The 19,964-nt window shown below is 52.7% G+C and overlaps 1 protein-coding gene across 1 annotated transcript; it reads right to left on the reverse strand.

Moving 5' to 3' along the window:
• Window positions 1-28: 28 nt before the first annotated feature.
• Window positions 29-6,185, reverse strand: ATP6V0C (ATPase H+ transporting V0 subunit c). Its single transcript, XM_066382823.1, has 3 exons — window positions 5,936-6,185; window positions 922-1,105; window positions 29-766 (listed from the first exon to the last, which is right to left on the reverse strand). Exons 1-3 carry the CDS (start codon window positions 6,012-6,014, stop codon window positions 562-564), a joined length of 468 nt encoding a protein of 155 aa, XP_066238920.1. The 5' UTR covers window positions 6,015-6,185; the 3' UTR covers window positions 29-561.
• Between the last annotated feature and the right edge of the window lie 13,779 nt (window positions 6,186-19,964).

The following is a 19,964-nucleotide window of genomic DNA, read 5'->3' on the forward strand; positions in this document are numbered from 1 at the left end:
CCGCCCCACACAATCGCTGCACACAGAATTCCAGTCACATCCGAGAATTTTATTGGAGACGTTTCCGGGCCTGGCAGACCCGGCTCACAGCCCCGCAACGAGGGCTGGAGGTTGGTGGTTCCATCCAAAAAGTCTCAGGGCACACGGCAACCCCACAAAGCGACACTCTTATAATAAAGATTACTATAGTTGGGAGACGGAGGGCTGCTCCACAGACGTGCGAACAGGTCAAATCTTTATAAATAAACATCCAGTGAAAATGACAACTCGAATTCATCCTTATACACAGAGCACTCTACGGCAGGTAAATGGGAGGGGGTGGCCAGAAGCCAGCATCCTCACTGGTCAGGGGACCTGGATGGGTGATGAGTGGGCCCAGATGTCCACGGCACGGGGCGGGCAGGGGCAACAGACGATGGGCACTAGGACACTGCGCATTTACAAGACCAACTACTGGGGGGAGGGGCAGCTGCCCCGTGCGTGTGTGTCAGGCTGTTCATTCTGGAATGAGGAGGGGTGGTCTTTATATCATATTCTGTGGCTGGTGGGCTTGGAAAGGGGTTACTTTGTGGAGAGGATTAGGGCCACGATGAGCCCGTAGAGGCCCAGCACCTCTGCGAAGATGAGGATCAGGATCATGCCCACGAATAGTCGGGGCTGCTGGGCAGTGCCTCGCACACCGGCGTCCCCCACAATGCCGATAGCAAAGCCGGCTGCCAGCCCACTCAGGCCCACACTCAGGCCCGCGCCCAGCTGAAGGAAACTCCTAAGGGAGAGAGGACACAGGATAGACATTAGCTGCCCACCAAGGGAGATGGTGGGCATGGGCCACCAGTCCAATACCCACTCCCCATCCCTCCAGGCCTGTGCAGGGGCCCGAGCCCAGGCAGGGGGATGTAGTGAAAGGAACCCAGCACTCACCTGTAGAGTGACATGGTTTCAGTCATGGAGTTGGCGATAAGGACTGCCACCACCAGGCCATAGATGGCAATGATGCCAGCCATGACCACTGGGATGATGGACTTCATGATCAGCTCTGGCCGCATGACAGACATGGCTGCAATGCCTGTGCCACTCTTGGCTGTACCATAGGCAGCACCCAGGGCTGTTGGGGATGGGGGAGATAAAGGTGAGCCCTCAGCATCTGGGGCCAGGACTTTGGGGGAAGCCCTAACACAGTTGAGGGCTACCCCAAGTTACCACAGGCAAGGGGGAGATGGAGGTGGCCCTTAGGGGCAATGATCACAGCTGAACGCTCAAGGAACCCAGGGAACTCCTCCTCTCTTTCTTCTACCAGAGGCCCTTGGGGCTGTGTGGTCTGTCTGGGCTCCTGCTCCGCTAGGAGCTCCCACCCATGCTCACCAGTGCTTCCCAAGTCTGCTGTACAGACCCCATACTCCCAAGGGGCTTCGGTTCAGCTGCCCCAACCTAAAAGGTGGGGCTCTAACACACTGCAAGCAGTCACACAAAGGAACAGGCAGCTGGGTCCCTGATGCCTTGCTGGAGATTCTAGACACTTTGTGTACCACCTAGAGTTCCAGGCACTCAGGTCAGAAACAACCTGGAAAAGCATGAAATGATTGTATGTTGGCAGTCCAGATGGCCTGGGGGCAACATGCTGGTAGAGCCAGATTGCACACAGGGCTCTTCTACTGATGACACTAGTCGAGGGAAGCAGCCTGACAAGTCCTGTCCTCCCAGGCCAGAGCTTCCCCGACTCCCTGCCACTCCCAGCCCTGGGACACAGAGCCGGGAGGGCTGTCCTGTCGATGGCACGAACACACCCTCAGCAACACAGCAGGCCTAGACCCTCAAGTTCGAAGAGAATTCTCTAAAAATAACCAGAGAAGAAAAGGTGAGCCAAGAAGACAGGGCACAGGAAAACGGGGCTGGGGAGCCATCCTCCAGCCCAATTGTGAGGCCTCGGCAGACCTCCCAGAAACCTAGCTTCTGCCCAAGGCCCCAGTATCAGGGATGGGAGTGTTCTAGAGTGCCTGTCTCCTAAGCTGCCCTTCCCCCTCTTCCTAGCGTATGCTGCCTTCCTGAAAGTTCCCCTCTCCTGGCTTCTGGCTTCGAAGTCTAGAGTAACTTTTGCACCGATTAGAGGATTAGAGAGCTACAGGGGGTAAGGCAGCTCTTCCAACTCCCATCACCTGATCTCCAGGGTTCCAATGGGTTTCTTGAGCAAAGGACAACATGGGTCAGTGAGCGGGAGGGCACACAATTATGCACATTCCCCTACACATTTTATTCACCTGCTTTGGCCACAAGGTGTCTCTATTCTGCTCATGGCCAAGCAGGATATAAGTTCAGAGGGTCGTTGCCTTTCCAGGTCTCTAACCATGGTGAGAGACAGGTGTGGCACCTCCTAGCAGTGCCATGTTCGAGGAGAATGGGGAGGAGGGTGGTGGTAGGATCTGGGGAAGGGCTTCATAGAGGTGACATCTGAGCCGATGACCAGTAAGATTCCAAACAGCATGAAAGGAGAGGCTAACCAAGATCACACTGGATAGGGAGCGAATGGAGGAAGGAGGCAAGGGTGGGGGCAGAGGGGCCTGCACAGCCTTTCCCCTACAGACCCAGAGGCATCTCAACACTGCCTTGCCTAGACATTCAGGGGCTTCAGCCTGGGGCTCAGGCCTTGTCTTCACAAAGGCTTTCCTGGAACTCTCCTGGCTGCAGTGCATTCTTTGGGCTCCTATTGCAGGCCCAACCTGTCAGGCTGTGCCACATATGTGCAAGGGACCAGTGGCATGGCTCATTATTCTAAGGAAGGGCACAGGGTGGGAGAGCGTTTAGAGACTTGGCATTGTAGGCAGTGGACCCCTGCGAGAGGCAGGACATGAGCTGGGCACTTCTCTGAGAGGGCAGCAGGGAGATCGTGTAGCTGGGGTTGGGGAGGCAACAAGAGGAACAAGGGGAAAAATCAGGGATGACCACCAGGAGAGAAAAGCAGTATGGCTGGGTGGCAGCAGGTGTCAGAAAGCTCTGAAGGCCAAGCCTGATGTGGGCTACAGGTCCAATGGGAGACAGGAAGAGTACAATCAGCTGGCAGTTCCAGGAACACAGCACCATATCCTGGGAGCGCACCAGCAGGGAGGAAGTCACAGAAGATACGGAATAGGAACAACTGACAGCTTCGGGGAAGGTATGATGAAGAAAGAATCGACAAGAGGACTTTTGCCACAAGTTAAGAAAAAAGGGGAAGAGGCCCTAGATGGTTGGCTCAGTGGATAGAGAGATTGAGCGTCAGTCCAGTGTGCAGACGTACTGGGTTCGATCTCCAGTCAGGGCACACATGAGAAGCAACCATATCTGCTTCTCTTCTCTCCTTTCTCCCCTCTCACAACCAGTGGCTCGACTGGTTCAAGCATCAGTCCCAGGTGCTGAGGATAGCTCAGTTGGTTTGAGCATCAGCCCTAGATGGGGGGTTCCTGGGTGGATTCCAGCTGAGGCGCATGCAGAAAGCTATCCATCTCCCCTCCTCTCACTTAAAAAGAAAAAAAGGAGAAGCTAAAGTGGGAGATGGGGATCGGGGACGCCTGAGGGTGAGTGGGCCTTGTTTAGTTGTAAGATTAATCAGTGCTCTGGCAAGGTAGCTCAGTTGGTTGTAGTGTTATCCTGGTACACCAGGGTTGCAAGTTCAATTCCTGGTCAGGGCATGTACAGGAGACAACCAATGAATGCATGGATAAGTGGAACAACATCTTGCTTTCTCTCTTTCTCTAAAATCAGTAAGTAAATTAAAACAACCACAAAAGGCCCTGGCCAGTTGGCTCAGTGGTAAGCGTTGGCCTGGCGTGCAGGAGTCCCGGGTTCGATTCCCAGCCAGGGCACACAGGAGAAGCGCCCATCTGCTTCTCCACCCCTCCCCCTCTCCTTCTTCTCTGTCTCTCTCTTCCCCTCCCGCAGCCAAGGCTCCATTGGAGCAAAGTTGGCCCAGGCGCTGAGGATGGCTCTGTGGCCTCTGCCTCAGGTGCTGGAATGGCTCGGGAGAAATGAAATAAGTCAACCACATTAAGTACTATGTAGGGAAGGGAGCAGGAGTGAAGCTGCTTTCAGACCAACAGGAATGAGTGGCCTCAATCCTCAGAAGCCTGGGGCAAGCAAAAAAAGCCCTGGACCAGTGCTATCCCATTGTCATTTACTTTTGGAGACCTGCTGGTCAGGCTCCATCTGAAAGTTCCAAGCAAGGTGTAGAAGGACCTCATAACGAGAGGGAGGACAGGAACTGGGTACACATCAAGGGTTCAGGAGGCAAACTCAGCTTCAGGAGCAAGCAGTAACAGCTGGAATCCCATGTGGGCAGGCACTGTTTTGTTTACAGATGTCTTCCTGTGCTTGGCACATAGTAGGAGCTCAATCAAGACTTGTTGAATGAATGAGTAACAGCTGCAAGCAGCATCCTACAGGTGGTCAGGCAAAGCAGAATCCCTGAGGCAACACAGAGAAGTCTAGGGTAAGTGGGCATAGGAGCCTGCTAAGAGGCCTTGGAAAGCCGTCAGCCCCCGAAGATGTGGAAAGAGCAGGCATTAGCTGGGAGGGAAGGGGAAGTCCAGACCACTTCTCCCACCACAATGACCTCTGACTTGCACATGATGGGAAGGGCAGGGCTCACTCAGCAGCTCGTGACTGGCAGGCAGGCTGAGGGAAGAGAAGGTCCCCAGGAGAGCAGAGCCCCCAAGTCCCCACCTAACAAGTGTTTACAGTCAGCAGAGGCTGTTTGGAGTTCAAACCCTCCACATACCTGCATAGGGAGCCTCCCAATCCACCAGGTAGGGTGGGGCAGGGTGTGGTCATCAAAGCCAAAAACCAGCCCCAGACCAGGCCAGACCAGACCAGTCCATGGGGGCTGCATCTTGCCAGGACTCACCTCTCTGGGTTGCACATTCCTGAGACTGGCCAAATGTCCTTCTCCCGGGCAGGGCAATTTTCACTTAAGTTCGACACCCCAGGATGGTCAAGACCCAATTTCAAAAGCGAATGCCATAAAGAACCCCTTTCCCCATGCCTAGGGCAGCCCTCCCAATACTAGGCCTCAGAGAAGGGAAGGAAGGTTATTCATTCATTCATTTTCATTCATTGGCGACAGAACTAGAAAACTCTAAGGACAAAGACCCAATCTCCCCAGCGCTGAGGTTGAGACCCTCTCACCCACCCCGAAGCAGATTCTCTGCACGCATCCACACAACACAGCGCCGATGCTGGCCAGACTCCCTTGGTCCTTGGCCTGTCTGATGCCCCCCTCGATTTTAGATACTCCAACCCCTGGATCCCTGCCGGCTCTCAGGACCAACTCCTCAGCCCAGTTTTCCCAACCAACCCACACAAGGCTATTGGGAAACAGTGACAAGCCCTAACCGGAAGCACCTATCTCTGGGTACAGACCCACCTGACCCGCGCCAGGGGGAAAGTGGGGGAAGGGCAAGGGCTGTGGACCTCAGCAGGGAGCGCCAGGGCCCGATCCCCCGCCCGCGACGCCCAAGGACAGGGCCAGCCCCGCATCGGGGGAGCTTTCCGAGGTGTGATGTCACACCTGCCCGCAGGACTGGGGGTGGGGTGGGGTGGATCCGGAGCAGGCGCAGGCCCGCGCGCCCCCACCTCAGTCTCCTTCCCACCTCTCCCGGGGCTAAGATGGCAGCAGCGCCACCGCCCCAACCCCGCACCGACACGGACCGGGAGCAGGGAGGCTGGCCTGGGCCCCCCCCGAGAGACCCTCGGAATCCACACCCCGGTCCAGCCTGTTTGCCCTACACTCGACCCCCGATGGCCCCGGCAGCCTTCTGAACGCCGACCCCCAGTCACGTGAGGCCCGGGACCCCCCAGCAGCTCGGAATTACGTCATAATGACGTCACAGCCGAACCCCAGCGAGGTGTGGGCACGAGTCCCACGCGCCCCGGTGCCCCCCGCCTCCCTCCTTGCCGCGGCGCTCACCGCTGAAGACCATGGCGGCCGAGGCGCCCATGACCGCGAAAAAGGAGGCGTACTCGGGGTTGTTCTTGGTCTCGGACATGTCTGCGGATGGGGAGGGAGCGAGCTCAGCGGGCCGAGGCGGGGGCGAGGACGGGCTGGACGAGGCGGGCGGGCCGGGGGAGCGAGAGCGAGGAGAGCAACCAGACCACTGCGAAGGCTCCCGGCTCGTCAGCCGCTGCGCTCTAAATACCAGCACCGCAGAACAAAATGGCCGCAGCAGCCGTGTCACATGACCCGAGCCCCGCCCCCGCGAGCCGTACCACTCTGTGCCGGTGGGGGGCGCTATGGCCCCGGTGACCGTCCCTGCTCTGTGCCGCCACCCCGCTGGCCCCGACTCTGGCGTCCCGCCCCATCTCGGCCTCCGCGGGTGCGCTGCCGGGCTTCGCGGGCCCTGGAACCTTGAGGCGTCGCGCCTGTAGGGTCCCCCAACCGGGCGGGGCGGTGGCGCGCCATATTATCATACGGGGCAGGACGTGGAGATGCCCCGCCTCCTCTGCGGCTGCGTGGCGCCAGCTGGTGTTCGGTTACTCGGTTGCTTTTCTTTGCATTTGCTGCGTGAACCATGGCGGCAGGGTTCTCACGGCCTTGCCCCCAGGGTCCCACGATCACTGATTTCTCCAACTTGAGCGATCTGAGGGTCTGAGCAGACGGGGCCAAATCCTGAGTTCCGGGCGCCTGCCTGTTCTGTCCCAGCCCACCTATGAAGTCCCTCAGTCGCCCCACCCCGACCCCTTGCACAGTCTCCTCCAGAACCCCAGTCGCCGGCCCCGAAATTAGTGACTTCCCTGGCTTCCTAGGAAAAGGAGCCCCCTCCCCGGTATCTGTCTCCTCTCTTGCATCAGGGACCCAGACTTCAGTTAGGAGGGAGAGGTGTCTGCCCTTTAAGATGAAAGCGTGACTGGTTTGAAGTCCGTCAGTGTTGTGACCTGTGGAGGCTTTCCCGGATTTCCGCCCGCTCTGGGGTCCCTGTCCTGCCTGTTCCCACGCAAAGCTTGCACCTGCAGTGCTGCCCTTATTTCTGGAGCAGCAAGCAATCGGTGCTTCTAGCCCAGCAATGCAGCCTGGAACTGACATTGTCCTGCTGATCGGCTGTGCTGGTCGGGCACCCCAATTGGCTGCCCTAACTACCCACCAGCTCTGGTTCCCTATGCTCTTTTGTCTCTTCCCTTTCAGGAGCTCTAGGGAGTGACTGCCTCTCGGGTCGTCCTTGAGCTCCTAGCCCTGTTTCTGCCAGTAAAGAGTTTTCCCGGCTTTGGCAAGTGGCTCAGTGGATAGAGTGTGGGCCCAGCGAATGGATGTCCTGGGTCAATTCCCTTCACCGCACACAGGTGAAGTGACCTGCTTCTCTCCCTCTCCCTCTCCCTCTCCGCTTTCTCTTCTCCTCCTGCAGCCAGTTGCTCGATTGGTTCTAGTGTGTCCCCAAGCACTGAGGATGTCTCAGTTTTTCCCAGCATTAGCCTCAGGTGCTAAAAATAGCTCGGTACTGAGCATGGGCCCCAGATGGTTGCCTGGTAGATCCTGGTTGGGGCGCATGCAAGAGTCTGCCTCACTATTTCCCCTCCTCACACCTTAAAAAAATAAATATAAAAATAAAGAGCTTTCCCTACGGCTCTGGCCAGGTAGTCCAGGCTGTTAGAGCCTTGTACTGATATCCCAATGTTGTGGGTTCCACACTAGGTCAGGGCATATACAAGAATCAACCGATGAATGCATAAATAAATGGAATAACAAATTGATATTTCTTTCTCTCTCTCTCTCTCCCCTCCCCCTTTCTCTCTAAAAAATAAAAAAAAAAAAAAAATTGCATAGCCCTCGCTGGATAGCTCAGTTGGTTAGAGCTTTGTCCAGATACGTAGAGGTTTCAGGATTAATCCTCAGTCAGGGCACATATAGGAACAGATTGATGTTTCTCTCTCTCTCTCTCTCTCTCTCTCTCTCTCTCCCTTCCTCTCTCTAAAATCAAAGGATAAAAAAAATTAAAATAATGATTTTTTTTTTGCCCTGGCCATATAGCTCTGTTGGTTGGAGCATCCTCCTGGAGCACTGAAGTTGCCAGTTTGATTCCCTGGTTCGGGCACATACAGGAGGAGCTCAATGTTCCTATATCTCTCTCTTCCTTCCTCTCTCCAAACAAAATAAAATGAATTTTTTTTAAGATTTTATTCAATTTTTCAGAGAGGAGAGAGAGAGAGAGAGAGAGAGAGAGAGAGAGAGAGAGAAGGGGGAGAAGCAGGAAGCATCAACTCCCATATGTGCCTTGACCAGGCAAGCCAGGGTTTCGAACCGGTGACCTCAGTGTTCCAGGTCGACACTTTATTCACTGCGCCACCACAGGTCAGGCCAATATAATGAATTTTTTTTTTTAATTTTAAAAGCTCTGGCTGGGTTACTCAATGGATAAAGCATTGACCCCGTGCACCTAGGTCATGGGTTTGATCCTGGTGAGGGCACTTCTGAAAAGCAACCAATGAGAGCACAACTAAATGGAACAGCAGTTGATGCTTATCTCCCTCCCATCTCTCTCACTCTCTTTTTAGAGAGAGACATTGGCAGACAGGAAGGGAGAGAGATGAGAAGCATCAACTCATGGTTGTGTCACTTTAGTTGTTCATAGATTATTTCTCATATGTGCTTTGACCAGGGAGCTCCAGCCAACCCCCTTGCTCAAGACATCAACCTTGGGCTCAAGCCAGTGACCATGGGGTCCTGTCTATGATCCCATGCTCAAGCCAGTGACCCTGACAAGCCAGTGCTTAAGCCAGATGAGCCTTCATTCAAGCAGGCGACTCTGGGGCTTCAAACATGGGACCTCAGCTTCCCAGGTCGATGCTTCTACTGTACTACCACCGGTCAGACAAATCAATAGAAAAAAAATTTTAATTCAGAAATAAGAATTCTCGAGCCAAGATGGCGGAATGCTGAAAGAGAAGCCAGTTAGTGCAGAGTTTGTGCAGAGAGAAAGAGATAGGGAACAAAGGAGAATGATTCTGGTGAGGTAGGCACCTTTGATTCTAGGAAACCTGGATAAGTCAGTAGCTTTGTGAGTGCTGAATGAATGGGTTTTGGAGCCCAGTGTGTGTTTTTACTTGCCCACTGGGTGCAAGCTAGGATTAAAGCTAATGGCCCACAAAAAGAAAAAAAAAAAAAGAGTTCCTGGGTGGCAGTTGTCATCCATCTTCTCCCTGGCTTGGTCCTCCCACTGGACTCTCAGCCCCACCTTCTACAACAGGAACCTCCCTCCTACACTCTTCTCTTTGGTGAGGCCCGGTCTGCCACCCTCTAAACTTGGAGCCCACAGAAGTGCCAGGTCTGTGCTGTTTCAAAAGAGAGGAGGCCAGGCCTGACCAGGCGGTGGCACAGTGGATAGAGCGTTGGACTGGGACACAGAGGACCCAGGTTCCAGCTTGAGCACAGGCTCATCTGGTTTGAGCACAGCTCACAAGCTTGAACCCAAGGTCGCTGGCTTGAGCCCAAGGTCACTGGCTTGAGCAAGGGATCACTCAGTCTGCTCTAGTCCCCCGGGTCAAGGCACACATGAGAAAGCAATCAGTGAACAACTAAGATGCCATGATGAAGAATTGGTGCTTCTCATCTCTCTCCTATCTGTCCCTCTCTCTGTCTCTGTCAGAGAGGAGGCCACCATATGGCTAGAGCTCTTGCCACCTCCTCTGCCACCCCTTTTCTTGTCTTAGACTTGACTCACTGTTTCCACCTCACCTGCCCTCCATCCCTCCCCAACCCCTTGCTTCCGTTAAGATCACAGATGACTGCCGTTTCTCTCATCTGAGGGACATTTTCAGGCTGAGGGGTCTCTCAGTTACTGTGGCCTGCTGCCTACCCCTCCACAACCTCTCTTTTCTTTCCAGCTCATCTCCTACTGCCCAGGCGCCCTTATTCCTTCCTAGAGTGACAGGAAGGAGCAAGGACAGGTCCAGGTTCTACGCTGGTTCCCAGGGCTCTTTCCTCCTTGACCCACCACACCTGGGTGATCATGTCTTTTGTCTGCACCTTTCCAGCCCTACCCTAGGCCCCGCCCCCGGAATTCCATACACTTAGGGTCCAGGGCCGAAGGAGCCTAGGCCAGAAAGCTGGTGTTGGCTGGGGCGCCAGGGAGGCGGTGTGCAGGGGAAGAATTCAGACCAGGGAGAGGAGGGGAAGCACAGTCCACAACAGTCAGAAGCACAGCGGTGGGCAAAGTGCACAGAAGAACCCCAGGACAGCTGAAATCCTAAGACTGGAAAGTCAGGAGACAGTTCCCTCACTGGGCTCAGGGGCTGGTCAGCTTCACTCCTGGTCCTCTCATCTTCTGCCCAAGCTGTGATGAGACATCACATTGGGTTACTCCCCACTCTCATCACCACCAGCTTCCGCTCCGTTATTTCCATTTTGGGCAAGAGGCAGAACCATCCACCCAGCTGCTCACACCAGCAGCCATCGAGTCATGTACTGCTCATTCTTCGTTACTCACCAAAGCCTGAGCTTCCTGTTTCCATCGCTCAGCTCTGACCCCATCGGGTGCCCATTGCCCCTTGGGTGGGCCTTCATTTCTGGCCTGGGTCTTTTCACAGCCTCTACTGATCTGTTTGCTCAGTCCTACTTCCCCCTCCAAACCATTCTTTACCTTAAAGACACAGGATCTTTCTTTCTTTTTCTTTTTTGTGTGTGTGTGAGAGAGAGAGAGAGAGAGAGAGAGAGAGAGAGAGAGAGAGACAGGCAGGAAGAGACAGAGATGAGAAGCATCAACTCCTAGCTGCTTTTAGTTGTTCATTGATTGCTTCTTATACGTGCCTTGACCAGGGGACTCCAGCCGAGCCAGTGACCCATTACTTAAGCCAATGACCTTGGGCTTCAAGCCAGCAACCTTGGGGCCATGTCTATGACCCCACGCTCAAGCCAGTGACCCTGCACTCAAGCTCGCCTGCGCTCAAGCCAGTTACCTTGAGGTTTCGAACCTGGGTTCTTAGAAGGGTTCTCAGGTTGATGCTCTATCCATTGTGCCACCACCGATCAGAAACAGGCTCTTTCTTTCTTTTTTTTTTTTTTTTTTTAATATATTTGTCATCAGATAGGTGTTTCACAGATGAGGAATTCCTGAATTTAAATTGTCTTTTTTTTTTTTTTGTATTTTCTGAAGTTGGAAGTGGGGAGGCAGTCAGAGATTCCCTCATGCACCCCACTCAGATCCACCTGGCATGCCCACCAGGGGCGACGCCCTGCCCATCTGAGACGTTGCTCTGTTGCAACCAGAGCCATTCTAGTGCCTGAGGCAGAGGCCATGGAGCCATCCTCAGCACCCTGGCCAACTTTGCTCCAATGGAGCCTTGGCTGCAGGAGGGGAAGAGAGAGACAGAGAGGAAGGAGAGAGGGAGGGGTGGAGAAGCAGATGGGTGCTTCTCCTGTGTGCCCTGGTCGGGAATTGAACCTGGGACTCCTGCACGCCAGGCCGACACTCTACCACTGAGCCAACCAGCCAGGGCCAGGAACAGGCTCTTTCTAACTGGCGCATCTTACCAGTTGCTCCCTCCTGGAATCCTGCACTGTCCTCCTGACACAGGCTTGGTGGTCTCCTCTCAGGCCCTTCCCATCTCTTTTCCTGGTGTTGCTCCCCTCCTCACCTTTGTCCTTGAGCCTGTAATTCTCTCTGTACCAACTGCTCTTCCTTCTTTCTTAGTTAGGGAATGCTACTCAGTCTTTAAAATGCCATCTCTTCAAGAAAGCCCTCCTGACTTCTGTTCCTCCTCCTCAGCCCCCTTCTTCATCCCTTGCACTCCATTACTATGTTTTTTTTACTTACTGCCTTCCGCACTAAGGGTCCCTGTTCTTCTTTTTCTGTATTTCTGACTCCTGGTAGGGTGCCCGATGCATACAGCTAACATTTACCAATCACTAAGCATATTCCAGGCCAGCAGTCGATAGAGCATTGACCTAGGACACTGAGGTCTCAGATTTGAAACCCGAGGTCAATGGCTTGAGCGCAAGCTCACCAGCTGGAGTGCGGGGTCATTGGCTTGGCTGGAGCCTCCTGGTCAAGTCACGTATGAGAGTAATCAATGAATAACTAAGGTGCCGCATCTACAAGTTGATGCTTCTCATCTCTCTCCCTTCCTGTCTCTCTCTCTCTCAAAAAAAAAAGAAAAGAAAAAAAAAGAGGCCTGACCAGGCAGTGGCGCAGTAGATAAAGCGTTGGACTGAGATGCGGAAGGACCCAGGTTCGAGACCCCAGGGTCGTCAACTTGAGTGTGGGCTCATCTGGTTTGAGCAAAAAGCTTGCCGACTTGAACCCAAGGTCACTGGCTCCAGCAAGGGGTTATTCGGTCTGCTGAAGGCCCACAGTCAAGGCACGTATGAGAAAGCAATCAATGAACAACTAAGAAGTTGCAACACGCAACGAGAAACTGATGATTGATGCTTCTCATCTCTCTCCATTCCTGTCTGTCTGTCCCTGTCTATCTCTGCCTCTGTAAAAAAAAAATGTATGCCAGACCTGTCCTGAGCATTTTTGGGGTATTATCTAATTCTCACAATGATCCTCTGAAGAAAATATCACCATTACCCTCATTTTATGAAAAAAGGAAATAGGCCTAAGAAGAAAACCACCTTGCCCAAGGTCAGGCAGCTGAGAATGGTGGAATTGAAACTCTAGCAACACAGGCTGCTCCTGGTCCATGCGGTCTCCCACCACCAGTCTCCTACACCAGGGCTCAGCGGAAGAGCGGGAGTCTGGTGACTAGTGACGGGGCCAGGAGGGACCCAGGTCGCCTTCCCCTACCTAGGCTTCCCAGCACTGGGCAGGGCTCTGGGGTGGGATGGCTGGGGCTGTGGAGGGGAGTGGCCAGGGACACATTCTTCTGCTTTCTCCCTCACAGCCAAGTCCCCAACTTGAAACCACAGTTTCAGGCCCCCGGCCTGTCACTGTGCAGCTGGGGATTTCCAGGAATAAAGAAGGAGGAGCCTTGGGAAACTCATGTCAGAGACACTAATAAGGAGGTATAGAGAGATGTGGAATGGGGTCCTGAATCCTCTGAGGGCTTGAGGTGTTTTGTTTTTTGTTTTTTGTTTTCTTTTTAAGATTTTATAGGCCCTGACTGGTTGGCTCAGTGGTAGAGTGTCAGCCTGGCGTGTGGAAGACCCAGGTTCAATTCCTGGCCAGGGCACACAGGTGAAGCGACCATCTGCTTCTCCACCCCTCCCCCTCTTGCTTCTCTCTCTCTCTCTCTCTCTCTCTCTCTCTTTCTCTCTCTCTCTCTTCCTCTCCTGAATCCAAGTTGGCTCCAGGCTCAGAGGATGGCTCCATGGCCTCACCACAGACACTAAGGTAGCTTGGTTGCTGAGCAATGGAACAGCAGCCCCAGATGGGCAGAGCATCCCTGTTAAAGGGCTTGTCGGGTGGATCCTGGTCAGGGCGCATGCAGGAGCCTGTCTATCTCCCTGCCTCTCAAAAAAAAAAAAAAAAAAAAAAGATTTCATATATATAAAGAAAGCGGGGGTTGGCGAGGAGCAGGAAGCATCAAGTTATACTAGTTGCTTTTTTTTTTTTTTTTTTTTTAATGTATTTTTCTGAAGCTGGAAATGGGGAGAGACAGCCAGACAGACTCCCGCATGCGCCCGACCGGGATCCACCCGGCACGCCCACCAGGGGCGATGCTCTGCCCACCAGGGGGCGATGCTCTGCCCCTCCGGGGCATCGCTCTGCCGCTACCAGAGCTACTCTAGCGCCTGGGGCAGAGGCCAAGGAGCCATCCCCAGCGCCCGGGCCATCTTTGCTCCAATGGAGCCTTGGCTGCGGGAGGGGAAGAGAGAGACAGAGAGGAAGGAGGGGGGCGGGGTGGAGAAGCAAATGGGCGCCTCTCCTATGTGCCCTGGCCGGGAATCGAACCCGGGTCCCCCGCACGCCAGGCCGACGCTCTACCGCTGAGCCAACCGGCCAGGGCCTATACTAGTTGCTTTTTTTCTTCTTCTTATCCAAGTGAGAGAGGGGGAGAGAGATAGACAGACTTCCTTATACATGTGCCCTGACCAGGATCCACTCAGCAACCTCCATATGGGGCAAATGTTCTGCCCATCTGGGCCCATGTTTGCAACTGAGCTATTTTTAGCACCTGAGGCAGAGGCTCCAGTTAGCCATCCTCAGCACCCAGGGCCAATGAGCTCGAACCAGTCAAGCCATGGCTATGGGATGGGAAGAGAGAGAAACAGAGAAAGAAGGAGGAGGAGAGAGAAGCAGATGGTCACTTCTCCTGTGTGCCCTGACTGGAAATCAAACTTGGGACGTCCATACACTGGGACGTCCAACACTCTACTACTGCGCCAAATGGCCAGGGCCAGTAGTTGCTTCTAGTATATGCCTTGACTGGGCAAGCCCAGGGTTTCAAACTGGCAACCTCAACATTCTAGGCATCAACTCATAGTTGCTTTATTTTAGTTGTTCATTGTTTGCTTCTCATATGTGCCTTGACTGGGGGGCTCAAGTTGAGCCAGTGAGCCCTTGCTCAAGCCAGCGACCTTGAGCTCAAACCAGAGACCTTTGGGCTCAAGCCTTGGGATCATGTCAATTATTCCACACTTAAGGCGGTGACCCTGCACTCAAGCCTGCGAGCTCACACTCAAGCCACAACCTCAGGGTTTCAAACCAGCGACCTCAGCATTCTAGGTCAAAGCTCTGTCCACTGTGCCACCAGCAGCCAGGCCCTCCGAGGGTTTTAATGGGGACAAAAGGGCCATTGTCTCCACTGAAAGAAGGTGGCAGAAGGAAATCCAGTGGCACTTTGCAAGACATGAGGGACGGAAGGGGGACGGCTGTAGAGAAAACAACAGAGATAAGATTCCAAATGGCCTCAAATGATTGGAAAGATGAACTTATCTGAAGATGCCACTTCAAAGAAGAAAGAAGAGAGTCTGGCTGCCAGACACAGGGCCTTATCAAGAACATCGGGAAACTGCAGACCTGCGAGCGTCCCAGGCTCGGTGTGCTCTCCCTGTGAACAGTCCCGTTCTCCCTGCGAGCTACCGTGAAGATACACTAGGGGGAGCACCATGCTGAGAGATGACCCCCTGCTCTCTTGACGTGCTAGGTTAGAGTTACATGTGGCCCAGGTAAGGCTAGGAGGAGATGCAACAAAACATATAGTTGTACTGGTGGGGGGAGATGAGTAAAAGTGATTTTTTTATGTGTGTAATTTAAAAAAAGGGTAGCTCAGTGGATAAAGCATTGGCCCGGTGTGTGAAAATCCCAAGTTTGATTCCAGTCAAGACACACAGGAGAAGTAACCATCTGCTTTTCTCACCTTCTTCCCCTCCCACAGCTAGTGGCTTGATTGGTCTGAGTGTCAACCCCGGGCACTGAGGATAGCTCAGTTGGTCTGGCCTCAGATGCTAAAAATAGCTCAGTTGATTTAAGCATCGGCCCCAGACAGGGTTGCCGGATGGATCCCAGTCCGGGCACATGCAGGAGTCTGTCTCACTATCTCCCGACCTCTCACAAAAAAAAAAAAAAAAAAAAAAAAAAAAAAAAAAAAGAAAGAAAAGAAAAAGAAAAAGAAAGAAAGAAAGGCTTGTGGCTGGTTATCTCAGTAGTTAAGACTGTTGTGCCAAAATAACAAGACTGTAGGTTTGATCCCTGGGCAGGGCACACATGGGAAGCGAACAAAGAATGCATGACTGAGTGGAACAACAAATGAATGCCTCCCTTCCCCTCTCCTCTCTCTCACTTCTTGTTTCTGTCTATAAATTAAAAAAAAAATTAAGCCCAGGCCAGATAGCTCGGTTGGCTGGAATATCGTCCCAGAGCACGGAGGTTGCCAGTTCGATTCTGCAGTCAGGGCACATACAGGAGCAGCTCAATGTTCTTGTCTCTCTCCCTCTCTCTCCCTGCCTCTCTCTCTCTCAAAAAAAAAAAAAAAATAGGGCTTATAAAATGATGCACTTTTTTTCCCCAAATAAAATATGTCCTATAGGATGTGAGGGCGATCTGGCTGCGACATCTGTCACCCCATTGATCGCCAGGGTTGATTCGGCTGATCTGGCTGGCTAGGCGGGTGTCCCCTTCCTCCCTCACCGCTCCATGTGCGTCCCTCCCGAAGCTGCACGCTCGGTCGAAGAGGACGACCTTCCCCGCTAGAGGAGAGGACCGTTCTTCGGTCAAGGGTATACGAGTAGCTGCGCTCCCCTGCTAGAACCTCCAAACAAGTCTCAAGCTCCATTTGTAGGAGAACGTAGGGTAGTCAAGCTTCCAAGACTCCAGACACATCCAAGTGAGGCGCTGCATGTGGCAGTCTGCCTTTCTAAAAAAAAAAAAAAAAAAAAAAAATGTCCTATAGGTAAACACAACGAAGTACAAGCTGGGTCTGACACCCTTGGCGGTCACTGGTAAAGGTCGCCCTGGAGCTGTCTCCAACCACCAGGGGGCAGTGTGAGGCTCTCTTCCTGGGCAACCTGACCGAAGGAAGGAAAACTAGTTGACTGTAAACCAGGACCTGATATGGAGCCAGACACAGGCAGAGGGTTCTCAGAAAGGGTGCCAGAAGAAGCATCAACTGCTCTGGACGCTCTCTCTGGTCTAGGCTCGGCACTCTGAAGGCCAGCACGACCTTCTCACCTCCACCAGTCAGGATTCACAACCCCTGGGCCCTGACTGCCATCCATCCTAAGCCACTGATCTGACATTTAGGGAGCATCTATGTGAGCCAGGTTGTACTTAAATTACAGACCATCCCAATCATGGAATATTGGGCACTGTTTATGAGATGGAAACAGGTGAATACATACTGGTGTTGGTGACCCCAGAGAGGCAGTTAAGGGACAAGAAGCAAGATGGGGGAGAGTGCACAGGTGCATTGCCCGAACATGCGTGCAGACACTGCCAACAGTGGTGGCTCCTGGGGAACTGATGGGGAAGGAAGCTACCTACCCACTGTGGGTATTCCTGAATGTATGGATTAAATTTTTTTCTATTGATTTGTGAAAGAGAGGAAGGGGGGGGGAGAGAGAAGCATCATCTCATTGTTCCAGCTAGTTGTTCCATTTAGTTGTGCACTCATTGCTTCTTGTACGTGCCCTGACAAACGAGTGACCCTGGTATATGCCAGGATGACGCTTTGTCCGCTGAGCCACCTGTATTGATTTTTCAAAAACTGTGTGCACGTTTTACTTTTCAAAAACAATAAGATGGGGAGGAGTGGAGAACAAGTGCTTAATGGGCAGCGGTTCTTTTAAGGGCATAAAAATGTTTGGAACTAGAGGTGATGGTTGCACAGCTGTTGAATGCACTAAATGCCATTGAACTGTTCACATAAAAATGATTAGTCTGACCTGTGGTGGCGCAGTGGATACAGCATCGACCTGGAACACTGAGGTCACCAGTTCAAAACCCTGGGCTTGCCTGGTCAAGGCACATATGGGAGTTGATGCTTCCTGCTCCTCTCTCTCTGTCTCTTTCTCTCTCTCTCATTCTCTCCCCTCTCTAAAAGGAATACAATTTAAAAATAATAACAATAAATGGTTAAATTCAGCCTGACCTGTGGTGGCAAGGAGCGTCGACCTGGAACGCTAAGGTCTCAGGTCTGAAACCCCAAGGTCTCCGGCTAGAGCATGAACTCACTGGCTTGAGTGGGGGGCCACTGGCTCGGCTTGAGCTTCCCCTTCCCCCTCACCCCGTCAAAGCACATGTGAGAAGCAATCAATGAACAACTAAAGTGAAGCAACTACGAACTGATGCTTCTCTCTCTCTCTCCTTTCTTGTCTATCTCTCAAAATCAATTAAAAATAAAATAAAATAAAAGAGGCCCTGGCCGGTTGGCTCAGCGGTAGAGCGTCGGCCTGGAGTGCGGGGGACCCGGGTTCGATTCCCGGCCAGGGCACATAGAAGAAGCGCCCATTTGCTTCTCCACCCCCGCCCCCTCCTTCCTCTCTGTCTCTCTCTTCCCCTCCCGCAGCCAAGGCTCCATTGGAGCAAAGACGGCCGGGGCACTGGAGATGGCTCCTTGGCCTCTGCCCCAGGCGCTAAAGTGGCTCTGGTCGCGGCAGAGCGACGCCCCGGAGGGGCAGAGCATCGCCCCCTGGTGGGCGTGCCGGGTGGATCCCGGTCGGGCGCATGCGGGAGTCTGTCTGACTGTCTCTCCCCGTTTCCAGCTTCAGAAAAATACAAAAATAAATAAATAAATAAATAAAAGAAAAGAAAAGAAAAGAAAGGCCTGGAGGCAGAGGCTCTTGGTTCAGAGGAAGAACCGGAAACCAAGCGTCCGTTCACCTGTCCTATCAGGACTTCTCCCACCTGGGCCCAGCCTCCACCCGTCAGGGTACTTACTGATAGGGAGCGCTCCTCTCTGTCTCCCCGGCAGCCACGAAGGAAGAGGAACCTGTCTCCATGCTGAGACAGAGTGGGAAAACAGAATGAGAGGAAAGAAAGAAGCAGCAGTTTCACAGGAGGGGGACAAAGGCCCCAGCAGCAGCTGCAGGAAGAAAGAGAAGGGCACTGGGAAGAGCCTGACAGGTGGAGAAAAAGGATGGTATGTTTTCTTTTATATTATATAGGTACACAGTTAAAATACTAGGTATTAGAAAAGATTGATATTGACTTACATAACCTTCCAGATAAGATATTCTCATTTTGATGAGCATGAATTTTTTTTACAGATATTTATTTATTTATTTATTTTATATTTTATTTATTGATTTTTAGAGAGAGAGGAGTGTGAGAGAGAGAGAGGGAGAGGGAGAAGGGGGAGGAGCAGGAAGCATCAACTCCCATATGTACCTTGACCAGGCAAGCCCAGGATTTTGAACTGGCGACCTCAGTGTTCCAGGTCAATGCTTTATCCCACTGTACCACCACAGGTCAGGTGAGCATGAATTTTTTTTTAATTTTTTTTTTTTTTTTACTTATTTATTCATTTTAGAGAGGAGAGAGAGAAGGAGGAGGAGCTGGAAGCATCAACTCCCATATGTGCCTTGACCAGGCAAGCCCAGGGTTTCAAACCTGCGACCTCAGCATTTCCAGGTCAACGCTTTATCCACTGCGCCACCACAGGTCAGGTGAACATGAATTTTTGATCCTCGATATTCCACATAACAGGGATCCAAGCACTTTTTTTTTTTTTTTTTTTACAGAAACAGAGAGTTAGAGAGAGGGATAGACAGACAGGAACGGAGAGATGAGAAGCATCAATCATTAGTTTTTCGTTGCGTGTTGCAACACCTTAGCTGTTCATTGATTGCTTTCTCATATATATGCCTAGACCGCTGGCCTTCAGCAGACCGAATAACCCCTTGCTTGAGCCACTGACCTTGGGCTCAAGCCAGTGAGCTTTTTGCTCCAACCAGATGAGCCTGCGCTCAAGTTGGAGACCTCGGGGTCTTGAACCTGGGTCTTCCGCATCCCAGTCCGACGCTCTATCCACGGCGCCACTGTCTGGTCAGGCCAAGCAATTTTTTTTTTAAGTGAGAGGAGGGGAGATAGAGAGACAGACTCCTGCATGCACCCTGACTGGGATCCATCTGGTAACCCCTGTCTGGGCCAAGGCTCGAATCAATCAGGCTATTTTTAGTGCCTAAGGCTGACACTGGAACCAACCAAACTATCCTCTTTTTTTTTTCTTTTTATTTATTTATTTATTCATTTTAGAAAGGAGAGAGAGAGGAGAAAGAGAAGGGGGGGGAGGAGCAGGAAGCATCAACTCCCATATGTGCCTTGACCAGGCAAGCCCAGGGTTTCGAACCGGCAACCTCAGCAGTTCCAGGTCGGCGCTTTATCCACTGCGCCACCACAGGTCAGGCCAAACTATCCTCCGCATCTGGGGCTGACGCTAAAACCAATCAAGCCACTGGCTGCGAGAGTAGAAGAGAGGGAGAAGGGGGAGGGAAAGGGGGAAAGAAGCAGCTGACAGGAGATCAAGCCCGGGATGTCCACACGTCGAGTTGATGCTCTATCCACTGAGCCAACTGGCCAGGGCCCAAGCAATTCTTGACTGACACATTTGGCAGCCTCTTTCATTCC

This window comes from Saccopteryx leptura, chromosome 4 (assembly GCF_036850995.1).
Source record: "Saccopteryx leptura isolate mSacLep1 chromosome 4, mSacLep1_pri_phased_curated, whole genome shotgun sequence".
NCBI classification, from domain to species: Eukaryota; Metazoa; Chordata; class Mammalia; order Chiroptera; family Emballonuridae; genus Saccopteryx; species Saccopteryx leptura.

Excerpts from the sequence above, each read along its gene's own strand:
- ATP6V0C (XM_066382823.1), bottom strand. The coding sequence starts at position 6,014 with ATGTCCGAGACCAAGAACAACCCCGAGTACGCCTCCTTTTTCGCGGTC. Across the intron at positions 1,106-5,935 it reads GGCCGCCATGGTCTTCAGCG|CCCTGGGTGCTGCCTATGGT; the intron begins GTGAGCGCCGCG and ends CATCCCCAACAG. Across the intron at positions 767-921 it reads GAAACCATGTCACTCTACAG|GAGTTTCCTTCAGCTGGGCG; the intron begins GTGAGTGCTGGG and ends TCTCTCCCTTAG.